Source organism: Rosa chinensis, chromosome 2, assembly GCF_002994745.2.
Source record: "Rosa chinensis cultivar Old Blush chromosome 2, RchiOBHm-V2, whole genome shotgun sequence".
In the NCBI taxonomy this organism is placed as follows: Eukaryota; Viridiplantae; Streptophyta; class Magnoliopsida; order Rosales; family Rosaceae; genus Rosa; species Rosa chinensis.
In genome coordinates this window covers 296,843-317,849 of record NC_037089.1, presented here as the reverse complement: position 1 = coordinate 317,849, position 21,007 = coordinate 296,843, and the positions used below count along the sequence as shown (strand labels likewise).

General features: G+C 37.4%; 2 protein-coding genes across 2 annotated transcripts; both read right to left on the bottom strand.

The window, feature by feature from the left end:
- Positions 1-3,099: 3,099 nt before the first annotated feature.
- Positions 3,100-5,158, bottom strand: LOC121051718. Its single transcript, XM_040514788.1, has one exon. The coding sequence runs from the start codon at positions 5,156-5,158 to the stop codon at positions 3,296-3,298; it is 1,863 nt and encodes a 620-aa protein (XP_040370722.1). The 3' UTR covers positions 3,100-3,295.
- A 4,253-nt stretch (positions 5,159-9,411) lies between these two features.
- On the bottom strand, positions 9,412-11,623 carry LOC112190719 (polygalacturonase). The gene is made up of 4 exons (XM_024330195.2): positions 11,073-11,623; positions 10,058-10,347; positions 9,733-9,961; positions 9,412-9,633 (listed from the first exon to the last, which is right to left on the bottom strand). The coding sequence occupies exons 1-4, from the start codon at positions 11,502-11,504 to the stop codon at positions 9,412-9,414; spliced, it is 1,173 nt and encodes a 390-aa protein (XP_024185963.1). The 5' UTR covers positions 11,505-11,623.
- Between the last annotated feature and the right edge of the window lie 9,384 nt (positions 11,624-21,007).

Here is a 21,007-nt window from a genome sequence, read left to right as displayed (position 1 = left end):
AAATCATTTTTTACATATATTTCTTCACTTTATTGAGAATATATCCTAAAATTTTTCAATTTATTGGAGATATATCACAAATATCGTAAACCAAAAATGATTTTACACAGATATTTCTTCACTTTATTGGGGATATACAGATATTTATTTACAGATAAAGTGTAAAATCATTTTTTACAAATATTTCTTCACTTTATTGGGGATATATCCTAAAATTCTTCACTTTATCGGAGATATATCACAAATATCATAGACCGGCGAGCGGCTTTCAATCACCTAGAGTATTTTTTTTGTTTTTATAAACCTATTATAACTTGTAGTGTATAGGTTGAAGACAAAATTTAAAATATATATATATATATATGTTGAAATGACCATTTTAGCCCTCAAGGGTCAAACGTAATGTCCAATTTGGACGGAATAGTATAAATTGGACACTGCTAATTGAAATTGGAAAGTTTAGAGGGTAAAAATTTAAAATTAAAAGTAGAGGGGGTGAAATGATGACACTCCCAAACCTCAGGAGGGTAAACTGAAATTAATCCTACTTATTTATTCTCATAGAATCCCAATTTATTACTTCCTCTCTCGACCATTACTGCCTACCCCCGGCCCTCACGACACATTCTCAAAAGTAGAATAGCGTGTAATAAGTTGTTGAAATTCAACAACCCTTGTTAAAAATATAATCATTGAAGGTCGTTGAAGGATGGTTCTTTGAGTCAGGAGGATGAATAGAACTCGGAAGGTACGTTCCTTGAACTTTAAGGATGAATGTAGGGACGTCACATATCATACTAGTTGGGTCAAACCGTCAAAGTAATTATTCAACATCTTAGTAGTCATGGTGAGTACGTGCTGCTATACATGCCCAAAAAACTGTCTTGTGCTCTTTGTTGAAGTTCCATTATCTTGCTAATGAAGGTACTTCAAAGCTAGGTCCTCCGGGGACTCTTTAACTTCAAGGAAATGGATATCACTCCGATCTTCTTCCTCTTAGATTCCTAACCAGCTAAACTGACTAACTCAGTTGTCGTATTAAACCATAAAATTATCTCAGAATATCTTTATTAATTAAGCCAATTCTCGGATAGAATGGTTAAATTTTTGAAGTATCTGTAATGCCCACGATTTATTAAAACTCCACAAATATATAAATACTATACAAAAGATATGATGGTAATCTTGACAATAAAAGGCAAACAAAAATTACGGGAAGAGGATTCTGCTGCTGCAGAGAAGAGACGAAAAACAGAAAATTTCCCGAGAATTCTGCGGCAAGAGAGAGAGAGAGAAACAAAGAAGCAATCACACTCGATCTCCAGACTAAAGAAGAACTGCCGGGCCACGATCTCAACACAGACGGATGCACAAGATGACGTGGGAGAAAATCGGTGTACAAATAGATGCATCAGGACTCATCCCTCTTCTAATTTACAGTTCATACGAAAATAGAAAACAGAGAAAGAAAGAAGAGCAGACCAAAATCAAACCCAGAACGAGGAGAAAGAGAAAAAAAAACAAATCGGAGAAAATTATTATCAACTTGGCTGACAGTGTTGCAGATTCACTTGAAGTCAGACTTGCTAATGTTATTGGGTAATTTTCAAATTTCAAATTCCATGTATTTGGGTTTTCGTTTTCGATTGAAGTTTCATATGTTAATTTGTTGTCATTGGGTTATTTTCAAGTTTTCACTTATTTAAGCAAACGGAGAAAGCCAGTTAACCAACATGGAATGACGAAACGAGGAAATCAAAACCTATTCTCTTTGAAGATTTTGCAATTCTGGGTGAGTCTAGGTGCCTTATATTTCTTATCAGTCGCGTATTAACTGATTTCACCCACAACTCTTTCTTCACTTGCATTGAATAATGCTTTTAGGCCTCTCAATGTCGTTATTGTATCAATTGTTGCCCTTTTGCTTTTCCATATTTAAATGTGTTTTGGGTTTTTGTCTGGTTTTCAAATCCTCATTGTTGATAGACGTATTCAATTCCTTTTCACTTTGTTAGTCTTTGCCAAATTTTGTTTACCAAGTCAATTATTTTTAATGGGATTGATTTTAAGGCGTGCATAATTATTTACCAGAGGGGTGGAAGATGGGGCATAGTTTATAGATACATGCAATTGTGGTTGTTGGGTATCAGAATGTAGGGAAATAACTTTGTTTATGGGGAATGGCATATGTGCTTTGCTGAGTTAGGTACAGAAGAATTGGATTCTTTGGTTTATGGTTATTGGGTTATCAACAAGTAGCAAATTGATTTTGATTTTGATTGAGATTCTTTTGATCTAGACAAGTCAGTAAAAGGGCTTTTATGTTTTTCTTTCTTTGGCAGGCAATGGGTTGGGTTGGTTTTATCTTTAATAATTAAGCAAATTGTGGAAGAGATGGTTAAATTTTTAAACCATACACTTCAATTGAGAGAAGTGTCCAATGAGAAAATTACCTGAGAAGGTATGTTGCATCTCTTTCAATGAATCTATTCGTCATAAAATTTATCCATTGAACGATTATATAGAGTTCAGATGTGACATACTTCATCTGCGCGCTTTGCACTCTTGCAGATATTCCTAATCTATGATTATACAAATTGGAAGAGTGTGTGTTTGTATGTAAAATATGTGTTGGACAAATAACGATATGAATTCTCACTCATAATTCCTTGATATGTGATTAACTGAACGTGGGTTCACCATGGAATTCATTCTTTTGTTTAAACTTCTCTATAGTGCTTAATTTACTTGGTATGGTAGCTTTTGCTTTATCTCATGCTACATTGACAGTGTGGGAGGTAACTGCTTCTTTAACTTTCAATTTGAATTGTCCCGTACTATTTATACGAAAGGAGGAAAGCAAATAACCAGCCCAGAGTAATAAACAAATCTCCGTTCCCTTGAACATTTTGCACTATTCTCTGAGTACTTTTGATTTCAGGTGAGTTTGATAACATGGCAGCCATAACTAAACCTTGAAGATCTCAAGTTATCAACAACGGAGGAGAAGAAAGAGAGAAGAGGGAAAAAGCTGGAACAATTGTTTTCTGAGTTTCTTCAATTAAAGCAACACACCCAACTTCTTACATCAAGACCCTATATATAGTCCGGGAAACACCCTAACCATTATTACAACTAAAAATAGAAAATATCTAGGATAAAATCATGTCAGCATGACACCTACAACATGACCCCATGATAGGTCACCACTACATGGAGAACAGCTATAGTCCATAATACTGGTCAAGACCTTTTGCACGTTGACTTGTATGAAGGTTAACACCTCCCCTCAATCTCAGTTGGGTTTAACCAAACTGAGATTGGAGCAATGTGTACTGACAACTGAGCTAGTGTAACCCCGCCGTAAGACCATCTGCAGTATACTCAAAAGCTGGAGTATGCTCAGAAGAAGGAACATAATGAAGGAACAGATCATACCATTACACTCACTCTCTAACAACATGAAAAAGCTTTGCGTACCAGCTCTTGATGCATCCATACCAGTTCTATGAATTAAATCCTGTGCATATTTTTCTTGACAAGTAAAGCCATTGAAGTACGCAGACCCATCATAAGCACAAAAATCTTGAAATGTCAGCTTCTTGACAATTTTATTTTGGGCTCTGGTAAGCATGGAATGTTGATTATATGCTTGATCTTGAGCATAAAAAGTTCCAGCAAGAATATCATTACCAATACCATTATCCAACACATATCTAGGATTAGGAGTTGAAGAAGTACCAAATGGGCGGGAAAGAGCTTTGGGGCTTGCACACACAATCCCTATGCCAGTGGGAAGGGAAAGAGCTTTATGGGAGCCAGTTAAGGCTACATCTACTCCCCATTCATCTGTACGGAAATCCAGAGCACATATGGAAGACATTCCATCAACAAGAAAGAAAGCCGGATGCTTGTAGTGGTCAAGTATTTTTCTCACTGTAGCCAAGTTATTGGTAACTCCAGTTGTCATTTCATTGTGAACAATGCATACTGCCTTTATAGTGTGTGCAGTGTCATCGACACTTTTTGATGCCAGAATGTCAAGGTTGGCACCTTGGCCCAATTCACTTTCCACAACATCGACATTGAAATTAACGCGCTGCCGTTGATCAATCCACAGCAAACTGAATTGGCCAATCAGGAAAGATACAATCCGATCTCCAGGGGACAATGTATTTGTAAGTGCACTCTCCCATGCACCAATACCTGTGGTAGAGATCATAAATGGAGTTACGGTAGTAGTCTTGAAAATCTTCTTGACATCCTCGAGCAGGACTTTTGTCATCGCTAGAACAGCTGGAGAACCATAGTCCTCATTCTTTCTGTTCATTGCCCGTAGGACGGGTTCCGGGATATTGACTGGCCCTGGAACAAAGAGATGGTTCCTTCCTGGTGCGTAAACATTGTCTATTTTTCCACTCTTGCAACTTACACTGGTGTTGTATGAAGACAGATAATTTGCAGGAACATTAGCAATGGCAAATTCAAAGTTTCCATGCCAGGCACAATTACTAAGGTATTGAGGTTCACAAAGCAACTTCAATAGTGCATCAGTGTGATCATTATTTGTCACATTCTGTTCTCTCCCATCAGCCACAGCAGGCGAGACTCCAATGTGGGTGTCAAGAGAGTTACTCAAAGCAGAACTGATTGGAAGAAAAGGCATCATGGTGTGTAAAGTAGCAGAAGAAGAACAGGAAGAATCAGTACCAACAGATGGTACAAAAGATGAAAAACCACTTGCAGAAGCAGAAGCACCAGAAGAACGAGCACCATTGGTATTACATGCAATCATTGCAGTAAGAGTAGAAGGTGATTTGGCTCTTTGAAAGGCATAGTTTGACCTGTGATAGCAGTTAAAGGCAACATGTCCTTTCAGACCACAGATTTGGCAAACCACAACAGTCAAGCTTGGATGATCATGTGGGATATCATTCCTGTAAAAGCAGTTCACAGCTGTATGTCCGTTCTTGCTGCATATTTGACATTTTTCATTGAAGGTTCTATTGTTTCCAAACCAATTGTTGTTGCCATGATTATAATCACCATAGTTTATGTTTCCTCTTCCAGACCATGTGTTCTTCTTGTATTTCCCTCTATTATCTCCTTCATCAGAAGCATAGAAATGAGGTCTCTGAGAGTTGTTTCTTGTTACCATTGCTGACATGTGAGGATGAGTTTGGAAAATGCCTTCAATGTCTCTCTCGGCAGCAAACAATTGAGACCTGAGATTTTCTAGAGTGATGGGAGTATCCCGAGCATGAATGACAGTTCTAATCATTATATTCTCCAGGGAGCCCATTTAGAGTCACAACAACTATGTCTTCATCTAAGATGGTAACCCCAATAGAAACTAACTGATATCTAGCACGCTTCACGTGAATCAAGTACCTCTCAATAGAATCATTTCCTTTCTTGATTGTTTGAAGGTCAGTCTTGAGCTGCATTATGTCAGCTCTAGACACAGGTGAGAATCTTTGCTGTAGACAAGGCCATGCCTCCCTTGAAGACTTGCTTCCGACCACAATGTCCATTATTTCATCATCCACAGTTGCAATAAGAAGACTAAGCAAAGCTTTATCTGTTTTCTTCCACATTTTGTAGGCTGCTGTGATCTCACCTGTTACTTCCTCACTATCAGTGATCGCATACTTTGTAGGACAAAGAGTGTTGCCATCAATATAACCGAAGAGGTCCTGTCCCTCTAAAAGAGTTTGAAATTGATAGCTCCAAGTAATGAAGTTATAGTAATCCAATCTTCTCGTCATCATACCAAGCAACATATAAATCTCAAATGAAGTTTGACTAGAGGCCATATATACTCTAACCAGAGTTTGCTGACACCAAGTATGTCAAATAATCCAACTCCAAAATGAATCAATGAAATTCCAATTTCACTAATCGCCAAACTTTTGTTTGTTTTTGACTACCACCAAACTTTATGAAAACTTTGTTTTCAAAGCCACCATATGGCTTGCAACATGACTTTGTTTTGTTTAATTCAAGACTTTGTCTTTAAACATCACCATCCAACTCACAGTAACATCACTAATCAACATAACTCTGTTTATTATTCCAAAAACTTCAGTGCTTCATAGACCAATGCAAGTTTTCAATCATAGCAGCATCCATCATATGTAGGAAGAATCCAGCAACAACACACATGTATAGCAGTGCAGAAACTCCAAATACCAGTAAACTAGGTGAACTTAATAGATAATAATGTGAATTTTCCAGAAAAAGTTCGATGAAAAGCCAAATAGAATAACAACCCTTCAACTTGAAAGTCAGACAACTAAGCCCCCAGAATCCATTCCAAAATCAAATGTGTACAGGGCAACCACTAGAAGCAATGTTTAGTCAAACGAAAAGCAGGACAATTAAGTGATATCCATAATCGTCACATGACCAAAAGTAGGATCTGAGCATACTGTAAATTCCAAATTTAATGAGTATGAGGTTTTGCTGAGAAATTGTAGCACTGAAGCAGTAACCTACCAATTGAAGTCGACGAGCACAGTTGAAAAAATTAGGGCACAAAATGCAGAGTATGAGCTGAATTGAGATTATGCGGAACCGTAGAACATGATTTTCAGAGCTCACGCAATTGTAAAAGCAAGCTATGAGTCACTTTCATCATCGAATCACAGATCTAGGGTAGGTTTTCACCTTGATGAAGCTTAAAGAGACTGATGAAGAACAACGAAGCTCAAATGCGGAAGCTAGAAGTAGACGAACACTTCTAAAGTCAGAAATAGTCCACAGGATCAAGAGTCATAGTTCTGATACCATGATAAAGTAATCTGGGGTTCACATCCAAAACCAATTGGCAATGGATGGAGTGGCCCAAACCCTTATAAACCCATAGGCAAGGTTCCATTTTTCCCATGTGGGATGTATATATTCTCAACAGAGTTTTGGTTTCTTTCCTTTCTTCTCCTTTCAACTGAATTTTTTCTCCATTGCACCAATTTATATATATTTTTTTTCATTTGTTTTTTGTGTCACCACTATAGGTAATGCAGATACAAACATACAGTACATTGTTGCGATGTCAGGTACTCCTCTTCCTGACTTTCTGTTTTGTTAACTAGAAAGGTGTGAATTTATGTTTCTGTGGAGAATATTTCACAATATTTTTGTTTTTGTTTTTGTTTCTTTCTATCCAAAAACTTTTTCCAAGTATATAGAATTTGTTGGTGACATTTGATATCGATGAAAAGGAAAATGTTCATGCATATGGACATGGTACTAAGAATTTCAATTATAATCTGTTTTTTTTTTTTTTGCACTTTTAATTGTGATAAAGATGAAAAAAGTTCATGAAATCTTTTTCAAAATATTTGTTTGGATATCAATTCAAATATGAATCCAGTTATGCTACGAATTTGGATAAACTGAAGCATAAGGTTCATTGAGTTTGGTTTCTTAGATTATTTATTATGTCTATGATTAGTTTATTGAATGAATATTTGTTTTGCTTGACTAATTTTTTCCTTCACTATTTTGCTGGTTTGCTTCTCTTAACAACAAATAAGTTGTTATGTGTCTCTTCTCCTTTCTTATTCTGAGTTGAATATCTGACGAGAAAGACTCAATGAGTGAAAGGCCAAACACGAAGTTGAAATGAAGATCTTGGGAGAATCAAGTAATGCAAAGTTGAGGGCTGGCTTTGATATTTTGGTATTTTAAGAAACTAAAAGTGTTTGATATGTTACAATTGAACTGTAATAGATATTACTGAATTCTCTATACTTGACAGAGTAGATGATCGATATAGAAATGCAGTTATGTCGTCTTTCTTTTCAACATTTTCTATGAGTATTTCGTTAATTAATGGTATGTCTTCACGTACATAGATGAAAAAACAGACCATTAACCAACTAAAGTAATGTTAGAGTTAATTAGTAAGAAATTCACATTGACAATGAGTAGGGAAATTACTCGAGTTATTATGGATTTACAGCTTACATTTTGGCTAATAATATATCCCCCATAAGCAAATGAATTAAAACAAGCTGCATATGATATAATGCTAATTTCACAGGGAAAGTCATACAACATATGACCACAGCTCATGATCCAGAACTTGAAGTTGTAGGACTATACATGTTGATAATTTAACTGTTTTCTCTTAATGGTGGCCTAGAAAGGCATTAACAAATCTGACTTTAAAAATTACCAACCACATAAAACATTACTGAGTATAATTAGACAAAAAGAAAAAAAAATCACAAATTACCAACCGCGTTGAACGAAAGTAAGAAACATTTAGTAGAGGTGCATACTCATAGGAAAGATAATTCACACGAACGAGCGTGGTAAGAAGATTAGCAAATCGCACAGTTGACCAAGATCAATATAGTTGAAAGTAGATTAAGTTTTTGTTCCTCTATCGTCTGTCAATGTGTGTAAAGAGATATGAAAACAAACTATTAATGCTAACAATATTACATCGACACATGTAATGTAATAATTAAAAAAATAAAAAAGTACTACGCACGTGCTAGCGCAAACCTTCCGCACGCGCCTTAGTGGTAACAAAATTACATCTACACATATAAAACACTAAAAAAATAAAAAATAAAAAAAATTACTACACACGCGTGAGCTCAGATCTTCTGCACTTGCGCGTGCAGGAAGGCTAGTACAAATTTTATGCAGAAGAAGTTCACATTGGAATTTGGAACCGGTAAACTCTCAAATTGAAAAATAAATGAAAAGAAAAAGAAAAATGCAGATCAAAAGGGACATTAAGCCAGTCAATGAACAACCAACAAAACTTGATTTCTAAAGTCACGTTTACCATTGAAAGCAAAAACGAAAAAGAATAAAGTGGGAGAGACAGAAATGGCCGGAGGAGGCTAGGGTTCTTTTGCACTTTCAAAGAAGCGATCGAGGTGATCACCTCTCATGAGAGGTGAACCATTTTATATTTTTATATGTGATATAAGTTCAAAGTATGAATAAACATCATATCTAATCACTTTGTTATCAACTTTCAAAGCATGACTTGTCAGTCTTTACCTATAATTTTGTTGAATTCATGTCATTTTTATTGTATAGTAAACTATGCCTCATCTCATTTATTGCAAAAAAAAAATAATAATAAATAAATAAAAAGACACCTTAGGTCGATCAAAACAACCAAGATCCACAAGCTAATACCACCAAAGCGGTTAGACCAAGACAACTTATTAAGTAACTAGCAGCTCGCAGTTAATTGCAAGGCCAGGCTACAGGGGACGCTCGATCAACAAATAATAGGATTGGAGCTGCCAACGCCACAGGCTCAAGCAATTACTACTTCAATTCGTTCAAACAATCAACTACTACTACACACACACTAAAGATCTTCTAGGCTATAATTTAATTAATTCGATATCTTCCTTTTGCTCCAAGCACGTCCTACTATAGACAACTTGTAGGCTGCACCGTACCCGCAGATGTTCCACCAGCATTGCTACATGAAGCTAGAGCTCCTCGGTTATTCTTGTAAATGAGCTTCACATTCTCTAATCTGATTCTGCTACATGGGTACTTTGAACTACAATCAAATTTCACTGCAACTTCTGTTGCCGATGTACCATGAATGTCTTGATATGTCACATCACTGATTTTAACTCCAGAAACCTGTATTACGTGAACAGATTAAGTCAGATCTCATGCTTAACAAGAAAGAGGTTGTGGGCGTGGCCCATATCTGATAAAAGTGGGCTCACGATATCTTACCTGGCCAGGGCAGCCTTTCTTGTCGGGACAATATTGTTGATCGATGAGTATTGGATTTTGAACGTTAATCATGATAGCATGTTGGAAAAGAATGTTCCTGGCAAATCCAGTGCTAGCCCTCCCCCAGGACTTGATCCTCACACCATTTTGAGTATTGGTAAATGTCACTGTTTTGACCGTTACATTTTGCACACCAGCTTCCTGTAGGTCTTTGCCTAGACTCCCAATGCTGCACCACAACCATACCAAATCTTAGAAACTTTTAAACCCCAAAAATATAATTTATTACCATGATATGTATGTATATCTCCAACGGTTTAAGTACCTAATTCCGTGACCCGGTCCGCATGCAACATTTTCAATCCACAAGTTAGAAGTGCCAGGACCAATTGATACACAATCATCACCGGTAGAGATCTTTGAGTTGAGAATGGTAACACCCGACGACATTTGAACATGGATACCGTCGGTGTTAGGGCTGTTGCCGGAGGCTGATACTTTAACCCCTTGCATTTTAACATTGTTGCAACCGTTGATGACTATGTGAAACTTTTGGCTGTTTAGAGATACCAATCCACTTACCACAATATTGTTGGAGTTGGAAAAACTCAATGTCTGCAAATAATCGAGATATTAATTAATCAATACACAACATAATTCATGCTAAGTACGAATCCGTTATGGAAGCATTCAATAATTATCGTACATTGACCTTTGAAATTTTCACTAGCTAATATTGACAAACAGGCTATAAGCACATGCATTGGATATTTATCAAAGTTTCTTGTTCTGATAACTAATAAATGGCTGACATTTTCAGGAGAAAAATTGTGCGAGTGATGGACGGAAGAGAGGGTGTTGGGTTCATATGCATGCACCATCACAGGGATCATGGGATTATCTCCAGATTAAGAATCAAATAACAACTTTCAATATAGTACTCTTTTGTAAGTTTAATTCAAAATCCTCAATTTAATCAGTAAAGCAAGGAGACTAACTCTTAAATGAAGATAGTGAAACGGTTACGTACCTGTCTATAATCCATTCCCAAGAAAACTATAAACTCACACGTAACTAATGCATATATATGATCAGTTTGGTGACCTAGAATGCGAAAGAAGTGAGAATTAACAGTGATCATGCTTTTAATTAGTCAATCATGCCCATTAATCTATTCAACTTTTTACCCAATGCGTGAAAGGTACTGTAGTCGGATTCAGATGGACTCTTCAACTTTTCTTATAATATGAGGCACTCTTGTGTGAATAAACAATGTTAGCCCTAATTAAAGGACAAGTTTAATTATATTGGAGAAGTAATTATGCTGCTTAATTGCTTACCGTGGATCCGGTGGGGCAACTCTTGCCGGAGTTCTTGCACGCCCACAAACCAGTGCCTTGACCGTCAAGAATTCCACCGGAAATGGTAACACCGTTGACTTGCCGAAAGAGGAGCCAGTTACCGGCATTTCCAATGACCCGGTAATCGGACGGAGCAACGAGGGTGCCAGCAATGCGGAAGGTGATGAGGCTGTTCTTGCATGGTCCGCTGAACAGGGCATTGCGGAGCAAGAACCTCCCTGCCGGCACGTAAATCACAGCGGGTTTCACCGAGGCACAAGCTTTAGCCCATGCAGAAAGGAAGGCCTTAGTTGAGTCGGTCTTGCCATCTGGTTTGGCTCCTAAGGTGGTCACGCTGTAAGTGACTGCCTTGGCCATGGCGGAGTTGATGAAAATAAATAGGAATATGGTTTGCCATTTGTGGTTTGCCATTTGACTAGTTGATCGATTTGCTGAGATAATCGACCGAAAATGAGAAAGAAAGACAGAATGTCTTATATAATTTGAGAAAATAATGGAGAGGCTAATGATGGTGGAGTTGAAAGAAGGCCTTGTGGGGATCGGGAGCAGGTTGATTGTGAGGAAGATTTTTTCGATGCTATTGATTGTGAGGAAGTTGAAACGATTGAAAGGGGTATTTATAGGCTTAAAATGAGGTGAGGTGAGAGAGTATGTTTTATTAGTTAATTAATTTGGGCTTGTAACAAAAAATAAGAGCCCTAAAGCAAGCAAGCAAGCAAGCAAACGGCGCTGAAATGTCCTTACGTAGGTTGCTATATATGCTGTTATGAACTTAGACTTGGAGGGATAAATTGCTTTTCTTATAATTAGGTTTAGCTCTCCTCTTTTCTTAACCAAATTGACCTTGCGTAAACTTATTCAATTTAGATGTTAATTTGTTACAAGTAGTACGTATAGCATCAGGTGATCGATCAACGTACCCATCCCCATTTGCTTCTTCTTTTAGGGTGCTTATGATGCGTGACAATATTTGCTATTGTTTTGCCTTTATCTTGCTTCACCGGCAAGTAGTAAAACACCGTGCTAGCTATATGACATTATGTCTATTCCATATTGCCATATCAATTAACTTCTTCTTGTCCTATTCCCTTTTATGCTGTCATTACGCACTTGATTGCTTTGTACTACTTCAAATTAAGAACCCTAGCTTCAACCGTCATACATGCTTATACTGTAAAAGTTAAAACATAATATTTACAGAAATCGATCAAAGCAAGAAAAATAACATTGTGAAAGGCAAAGAAACCATCAGTAAGCCACCATCTGCTTTTCTTGTCAATTGATGGTGTTGAGAGTTTGAGTTTAAATTATTGTAATTAACTATTGAATGAGGTCAATCGAGTAATGTTTAAAAATAAAAATAAAAAAATGAATGACTTTTGTGGAGGATTCCCATATTGAACTAGTTGTAGAGGATTCCCTATTAAACAGTTGTGGATCCATATTTGGACCAGTTCAGTTGTGGAGGATTCCCATATCAAGTAGTTCGATAGTTTGTAGTTAGACATGTCTGGCTTTTTTGCATTGAGCCTCCGCTCCGGCCAGTAACCAAAAAACAGAAAACACCATGTGTATATTCCGTCTTCTTCCAGTTGGACAGTATAAACCAAACAATAAAGACTCAATATAGCGAAACTTTAATACCCTAAAAGAGTAAAACTAAGAACTGATCATATGTCGAGTAACGATTCTTCAAATACTTCGTTCGTCACTTATATATCTGATATACATGATAACGTTTTGTTCTCTTGAGGCTAGAATGAAGATATAGCTGTTTGCAATAGCTTTGTAATTATAATCATTACTTGATCATATGTTAGCAATAGCTTGCCGTATTAACTAAAGTATATTTACATATATATATATGGGAAATATGGATATGTTAATGGGAGCGGAAGGAGAAACAGCATGTTAGCTAGCTTTCTTAAGTGCATGTTAGCTCTCTTAAGTATTTACATTTGTTAAGTTTATAATGAATCTATGATGATGATAAGTTGGGTGTATAATGCAATTTGATGGAAAATGCAGATGCAAATTAGATTAGTAAATATATAGAATATATAGAAGGCCTAGGCAACGTGACAAATGAAGTAGAAGACGGAGAAGTAACCGGCGTAGTTCTCATGGCCCAAAACTCTAAATTATATAATCGATCAAACCATGTTCTAGTTCTGGATAATATATCCAATTAGTCAAAAAAAGAAACTCTCTTTTTCTTTCCAACTGCTGCAGCTGCTGACTCCTCGATCGTTATGGGGGTGAAATAACAATATTCTCATACCAGCATGCTTTTATCCCCTCCAGTTAATTGTGTTCTCATTACTGTAATCTGCTAGCTAGCTGCATATATGTTTGGGCCCAAGTAGCTAGCTAGTTAGGTTTTGTGCTTGCATGCATCGATCGTCCACTTTCTTAATCAATCATCTCACCGGTTACCACTTACCGGCCACACGATACAGGCGCTACATTTGGTACCTAAAAACAACTGGTCGCTTTGCTTCTTTACATTTTGTTGTATCATAATTAACGCACCTTTTTCGACTCAGTTACAGAGATTGTTTTCCCTTCTGGAGTTGTAGGTATATAAGTAGCCACTTACCCATGCCAACATATACACTTATAACTTGTGAGGCAAGAAAAACCTTCTGTACAATGTGAACTCATGATTACATGAATTTTATGGGCATGTATTTTCAAACCACATACTTATAACTTCGTGCTCACTGGCTTCAGAGGCCAATGAGTGACCGCCCAGTACTACGTACCTTTATTTTTGGCAAGCACCAAGACAATAATCACTCCCTCCAAATCTCCAATATGGAAAAATCAACTAGAGCAATATGAACTGGGAATTTTAGACCGGGAGTCCGGGACACTGATAATCACACACACACACACACACTGATGAATTATCCAATCAAATATTAAAGTAAGATCCTCACGATCGATGCATGTGTTGAAGCCTCGATTCCAGGTTTCATCATTGTATAGAATATCCTAACTGACAATTTAAATTCCTGGGGTTCTTTGATTAAAATGTTGTCTAAATTTACCAATAAAAAATTGGATTGTGTATGTATATATATTTATATACTTTTTCCTTGCGGGTTTTCCTTGCTAATTGCTTCCATGAGTTTAGCGCATGATTTAGGGTTTCTCAAGCGCGCTACTGAGTACGTGCGTGGCAGAATTATGTTGGTGAGCTTCAGAATCAATCAATCAATCAGAGCAAACCATGTGAGCCCAAGCCCCAAGGCACAGGTTCTACACCCCATGTTATCAAACAATTTACAATTGTAATCATCGATTGAGCAACATATATATACACAAGTTTCCCTTGGGTCTTCCCCTCCCGAAAAAACACAAGGTCTTCTCTGAAATTTGATGCAGTAGTATTAACAATCTATGGTTTGATTCAAGTCATGAAGTTATATATATACACAGGTCCTATCTAGAGCGTAGGTCTGCTTTGAAATTACAGAGTGAACTTCGAGTTTTTGGTCACTTTTAGGTCGCATATCAACATCTCAACCGTTCAGTTTTTAGGTACTAGTATTTAGATCATCTCTACAAATTTTTAGCCAAATTGATGATCGTTAAGGTATCTAACTCGCTTAAACCAATCGACGAACTGAATCTGTCCAACCTGAACCGTACTATATTTAAGGCAGTTATCAATGCCTTAACGGTCATCAATTTGGCTGAAAATTTGCAGAGATGATCTATACAATAGTACCTAAAAACTGAACGGTCGAGATGTGGATATACAACCTAAAAACGACGAAAAACTCGAAGTTCACTCCATAATTTCAAAGCGGAACTCCGCTCTGGATAAAATCTTATATATATATGTATGTATGTGTGTATGTATGTATGTATGTATATATATAGTGCTTTCTCTACGATTGCCAAAAGGGCTTCAAATTACGAGAAACATTTTTAGATAGCTACTATAGCGATTGAAAGTGCTTGATGAGCCAGCATCATGCAAGAGCAAAGGCATTGCGTGAGCAAAGATTTTCAATCAAGAGGATGCAATTCCCCCCCTCCCTCCCTCCTCTCGCTCTCTCTCTCTCTCTCTCTCTCTCTATATATATATATATATATATATATATAATTATTTAAGTTCATGCGTTTGATGATTAACGTGCCAATGTTGAGAAAAACTGCGGATATTAACTAATCTCATAAGTTATGTGTTTGTATTTAATTGTATACAGGTCAAAGTAGATATATAGCTAATGATGTATCGTATAGTGTAATGATCGTGGAACACCATATATAGCTAGCTAGCGATCGAGGTGCATATATGTTCAATGATTGATCCTGGCGTCAACCATGAACAGTTTGCGCGCGTAGAAGTACTGATCGAGTGAAACAAATAAAAAATGTATGTATATAGGATTAATTAGTTATTTACTAATCAAAGAAGAGAAGCTGATCGAATTAGATTTTCCAATTGCCATGTGAAGAAATAGTTGGTAATACATGGAGAAATTCCATATGACAAAATGCCATGTGCCTGCAGTTTCATTCACATATATATAATGGCGGTGATGAAGGGTTCAATGGCCAGTGGGTATAGTCATTTTCGAGAAGGGTACTATATTATTTTTTGTTGGTAATCTGTACAGTGACTGAGTATGCTTCCTCATATTAAAACGGTAGTAAGATATACGTTTATATAAACTATAATTACGAGCAAATTTAATATTATTTTTCAATCTGAATTTGATGATTGCTTTGATCACATTCAGATTAGAATTAGGAATAGATATTCCCCGCTCATGAGTAACTCAGATGATGATAATACGTTTTGAAATGAACAAATTTCTGGGTGTACATGTACTAATGAATTGGATGGTCTTAGATTTCTCTGCGAGCCAAGAATGTTATGTCAGTGGGATCAAGCTTCTTGAGCCCACGTACATATGCATGCAGATCGTCTAAATTTCATAATGAGCTAGATACAGAGCATATATTCGTTAGACAGTTTCTAGAGAGAGAGGGTCTACCTTCTCTCTAGAAATTTTCTGTAACCCAGCCACTTTTTTGAGAGGCCACCGACTCCCATCTTTACCTCCATCTCCAACCCCACCCCTTCAATCCCGTCCATCTCCTCTACCCCTTCAATCACCTTCTTGTTCCTCTCTCTCCTCCACCCACTTTCCCCATCTACTATTTCTCTACCTCTCCATGCCATACTGCTCTTACAGGCTTTATATTGATGAGAACTGCTCTCATCTTCACCGCCTTCACCCCATCTCCACCCCTTACTTTTCCCATCCCTACAACCCAATTATGCTTATTTGTTACCGATTTTCTACTCCTCTAGTCTTACCGATTTTCTACTCCTCTAGTCCAGATCTACCTTCAAAACTGTCCATGTCCTATTTGGATGCAATTGGTTGCTAGTGCTTCCGGATTTGCTTCATTCTCCACCACTGCTAAACGAACTTATGCCTGTTGGCGAATTTTCGTTCCTCAACAGTGAGTGGCTCGATTTTCGCAATCACACTCTGATAGGTTACTTGATTTTTCTTGGGCATCTTTGAGCCCTGTGTGTAGTGTCCCAACCAGTGTAGAAGGAAGCAGGATGGTGCTTTGGTGGCTGATACTCTTCAAGCAACGCCATGGAGGTGGCGGCCGTAGTATTCTAGGGATGGAGCTGCTATTCTCTTGGTGGCTTCTAGCATTAGTTCTAGGGTTTTTCATTTTCAGTTATGGGCTTTCAAATTGTATTTGGGCCAAGCATGTTAGGGGCTTTAATTTTCTTTTACTAGGCCTACGTGCCTTATTTATTGGACCTACGTGCCTCTATTTACTGGGGTCTTTTATATCTCTTTGTATTGTGGTATATCATTTGAAACATCTAATACAAAATTTATTTTCTTCGAGCAAAAAATAGATACAGAGCATATATATGTCATGCCCGCAAAGAAGAGTTGATACTCATGCATGAATGAATGCACGGTAATTACTTGATTAGGGGATCTTCTGTTATCAGGCCATATGTATTTGTTTGTGGAGCTAATTTCCATAATGTCATTGCCTGCAGGCTGCGGCCATGTGATTTGGTGTTGAGTGTTGACCTCATACCAATACTGTTCACACACAAATTAACTGATCTATTAATCTGTATATATGTAGATGGGATTTGTGAAGTTGTACGTTCCTGAACTACTAGGGAAACCTAACTTAGAGCTTTTTTCTTCTTCTTTTCTAATTAAAATTAGAGCTACTTAGAAAGAGGCTGTTCACTTAACTCAATCTATTTCCCGTTGCTAGTTAATCTTGTGTAAGTAGTGCGTTAAACTGTAGCTAGCTGCTAAACATCAAACAATGCCATCAAAAAACATTAATCACAACACTATGTGGTTTGAATACACTATATAGCCATGTATTATCAAATTATGCGAGTGAAATTGTGTCGTATATTTGTGCATGATAATGTGTACACATCAATCCTCTTATATTTCGATCAAGCTACTAACTAATGACAAATTAAGCAAAGGTACGTTCGTATAGTTCGCAGTACAAGTAAATAACTTGATGACGAAGCTAATGCTAGTATATATATAAAGTGATTTAGTTTGGTCCATATACAATGTCAAATCATGTACCGAAAGAAAGGACGTGTATGACTTTAGAAGAAACACAAACTTAGCTATATATATTAAGGTACGGATTTACCATTTTTTCCCACTTTCCGATCATATTTTCACATCTTAACCGTTCAATTTTTAGTTCCTAATGTATAGATCATCTCTACAAAATTTCAGCCAATTTGGTGATCGTTAAGGTATCCACAACTACAATTTACACAAACGGACCGAATCTGTCGAACCGGAACCATTCGTATTTATAATGGTAAATTGCAGTTTTGGATGCCTTAACGATCACCAAATTGGCTGAAATTTTGCAGAGATGATCTATACATTAAAACTTAAAAACTGAACGGTTAAGATGTAAAAATATGATCGGAAAGTAGAGAAAAACTGGAAATCCGCACAGAAGCAAAAAGTGCGGACGTCCGCACCCAAGAAGGGCTGTATATATTAATACTGCTTCTTGCAAATGAAGTTATAATCAAGCATATCACTGCGTCGAGTTACTATATACTGTACGTAGAAGCTTTCCGTGACTAGGGAGAACCTAATTAATTGGTTAACCACATGGGTATTTCTTCAATTGCCAAACTAAGTAGGAAAAGGTGCATAAATACGTCAATAGTGATTAACTTAATTTCCAAGTGTCATGTGTTTTATTAAGTCAACAGGTACGTTACTTGTTTGAATTAGGGTTCAGACCAGAAAAGGTATTGGATGGTTATAACTTAAACAAAGTGGCTTTCCAACCCAGTCAACATTGTCAAATTAATCAATATGTATGCACCCAATACACTCTTACTTCATCGTAAAAAGGATCGTCAAATTCTGTTTTTAATCTTTAATTCACCAATTAAGCATGGAATTATGCTCTTCCGATCCAGGCCAAGAAGTTCACAATTGGGGGCCGCTCTATCCAAAAGCCCAATTATACATGCATAGCTCTCGAGTCTTGACATCATATTATCAAGCCAGGAAAACAAAAGGTCAAAAAATATGGAGGGTGGAGAATCATGTTAGGGTTGCCTTTGATAGGCGTTCGATTTCTCTAATGTATTATAAAAGAAAATTAAAATATTCAATCTTCTCATTCTTTACTAAATTTGTTTTCTAAATAACGCACGTATTACTAAATAAAACTATCATACAATATTGTATCATCTGACTAACATAAACGATAAATTTTACAATCGATATCATGAGTAAGTAACAAATCCTTGTTGTTTGAAAAGTCAATGTGTCATCGTGGGCTCGCTCCACCTTGAAATCCTTCACTTATTATAGCTCATTCATTTTGCCAACATAATAGGCCCAAATTAGTCACCATGACACAAAGAATAATTAAGCACTCACAGAAGCCTAAACTATTGTTTAACTGACGCTTTTAACTATGGCTTTGAATAAATATGCTACCCTCGGTGCGATCTACCACAAAAAATAGTTTGACAAAGCTCCGAGAAAACAGCAGAGCCTTAGGGTTGGAAATCGCAAAGGAAAAGTCGCATCCTGTCCGGCGGCTCCCCCGCGTCGATAGTGGTTCACTGCCTCATCGACGAGCGGCGGGTGTTGCCGCCCTCTCAGTCTTGCGTTCTATCAGACGAATTGGGGCGTGGACAATCCTTCACTCTTCTCAGGCGGCAGCGCTAGCGTGGATGATGGGTATTGGGCGATCGACGGCAACGCAGGTGTGGAGCAAGTGGCCAGTGGCCAGATCGAGGCGGCGGTATGCCGTGGATTGTATGGCGCTGGGTACTTCTCTGCGTTGGGACGTTCGGCGGAGTTTGCAGCGGTGGTTTCAAGCTCTTCAGCTGAAGGACACAGACTATTGGAGTGCTATCACTCTGAGGTGGCAAGGTTCTATGATCTCCGATATGATTCTCGGTGGTTTGGGTTGGTGGAGATCTAGGTTTACCCCTGGATCTAGCCGAAAACACTTAGGAGTTTTGACGTGGCTTGCCGCGTGGTTTGGGTTTCTTTGGCAAGGTGAGCTCGAAAGGTTTTCCTTGTGGTGGGCGTCTGCCGGCGAGCCTCCTGGGGAGAAGGAAGAGGAGTATGGCGGTTGTTTTTTCATTTTGTTTAAAGTTGTGTTTTTAGTTAGTGCTTTGGTTAGGTTTTCTTGGTCATTAGCATGTCCTTACTCTTTTGAGCTAGGGTTGGGTCAAATGGAGGTGCCATGGATGTGGTGTCATTTCTGGGGACGAAGTGGTTTATTGTTGGTGTTATCTTATGGTCGATGTGTTGACGAGCGATCCTTGCACGTGGTCTGGTATCTTTGGGACACGGTGTGAAAGAGGACGTTGGTTGTTTTAGCGGTTGTCTATGAGGTGGTATCGATATTCTCGGAATTCTCGGTAGCCCGAGTCGTTGGGTGGTATAGGTGGTTAGGGGTTGGGCCCTTTTGGCTCATGGAAGTCATTTATAGTGACGGACCCGTAACTGGTTTAGGTTTTAGGGAGGAGAGTGGGGAATTCTTGTCCACCACCGGTCATTCCCGTGTTATGTAATTTTATTTCATTCAATAAAGGATCCTTTTCACACAAAAAAAAAAAAAAAAAAAAAAAAAAAAAACTATGGCTTTGAATAATTATATGCTAGCCTCATACCCGTGCACCTGCAAGGACTCACAAAGTCACATAAAAGAATTAAGGGGTGAGTAATTTTGGTTTATCAATTTTTCCACTTGTTTGGATGTGAAAATTTGAAATGAATGCAGTTATCTATCCTAAACTCCCCCGACTACCCACGTCTCTCTTTCATAATTATCTCTTTATTTATTTATTTTTGTTTATTTCTTTTACTTATTACTATAATAACCCTTGCATTTATTCGTTTCAATTAACTCTATAGAGGTAATTAAGGTAATTCAAAATTTGGTAGAACTATGAGGGCTTCGCTTTATAGTAACTAAGTCTTCTTGCACACGCTATGCCCGTAAGAAAAGGTCGTGCTCGCGCGTGCACTCATTATGTTACGTTATTAATAAACAGCTATTTATTTATCAATGTCTATAGTTTCATTGGGTGCAATATCTTTTTGTGTTGTTTTTCTATATTAATCCACGCCACACTATTGTTCAAAATGACATTGTATAATAACACCTTTGTTTTATGATTTTCTGAATCTTTTTTTTTCCTTACTTTATTACTACCAATAATCATATAGGAGATTTGGTTGAAAACAGATTATAACAAACTGTTCAATCATGCTTCCTTCTACGTCATCATCTTTCATGTCCATCTTTTGTTTAAATCTTGATTGATCAATCCCAATCCAAATTGTGCATAAAAATTGATTAACTGTTTAACA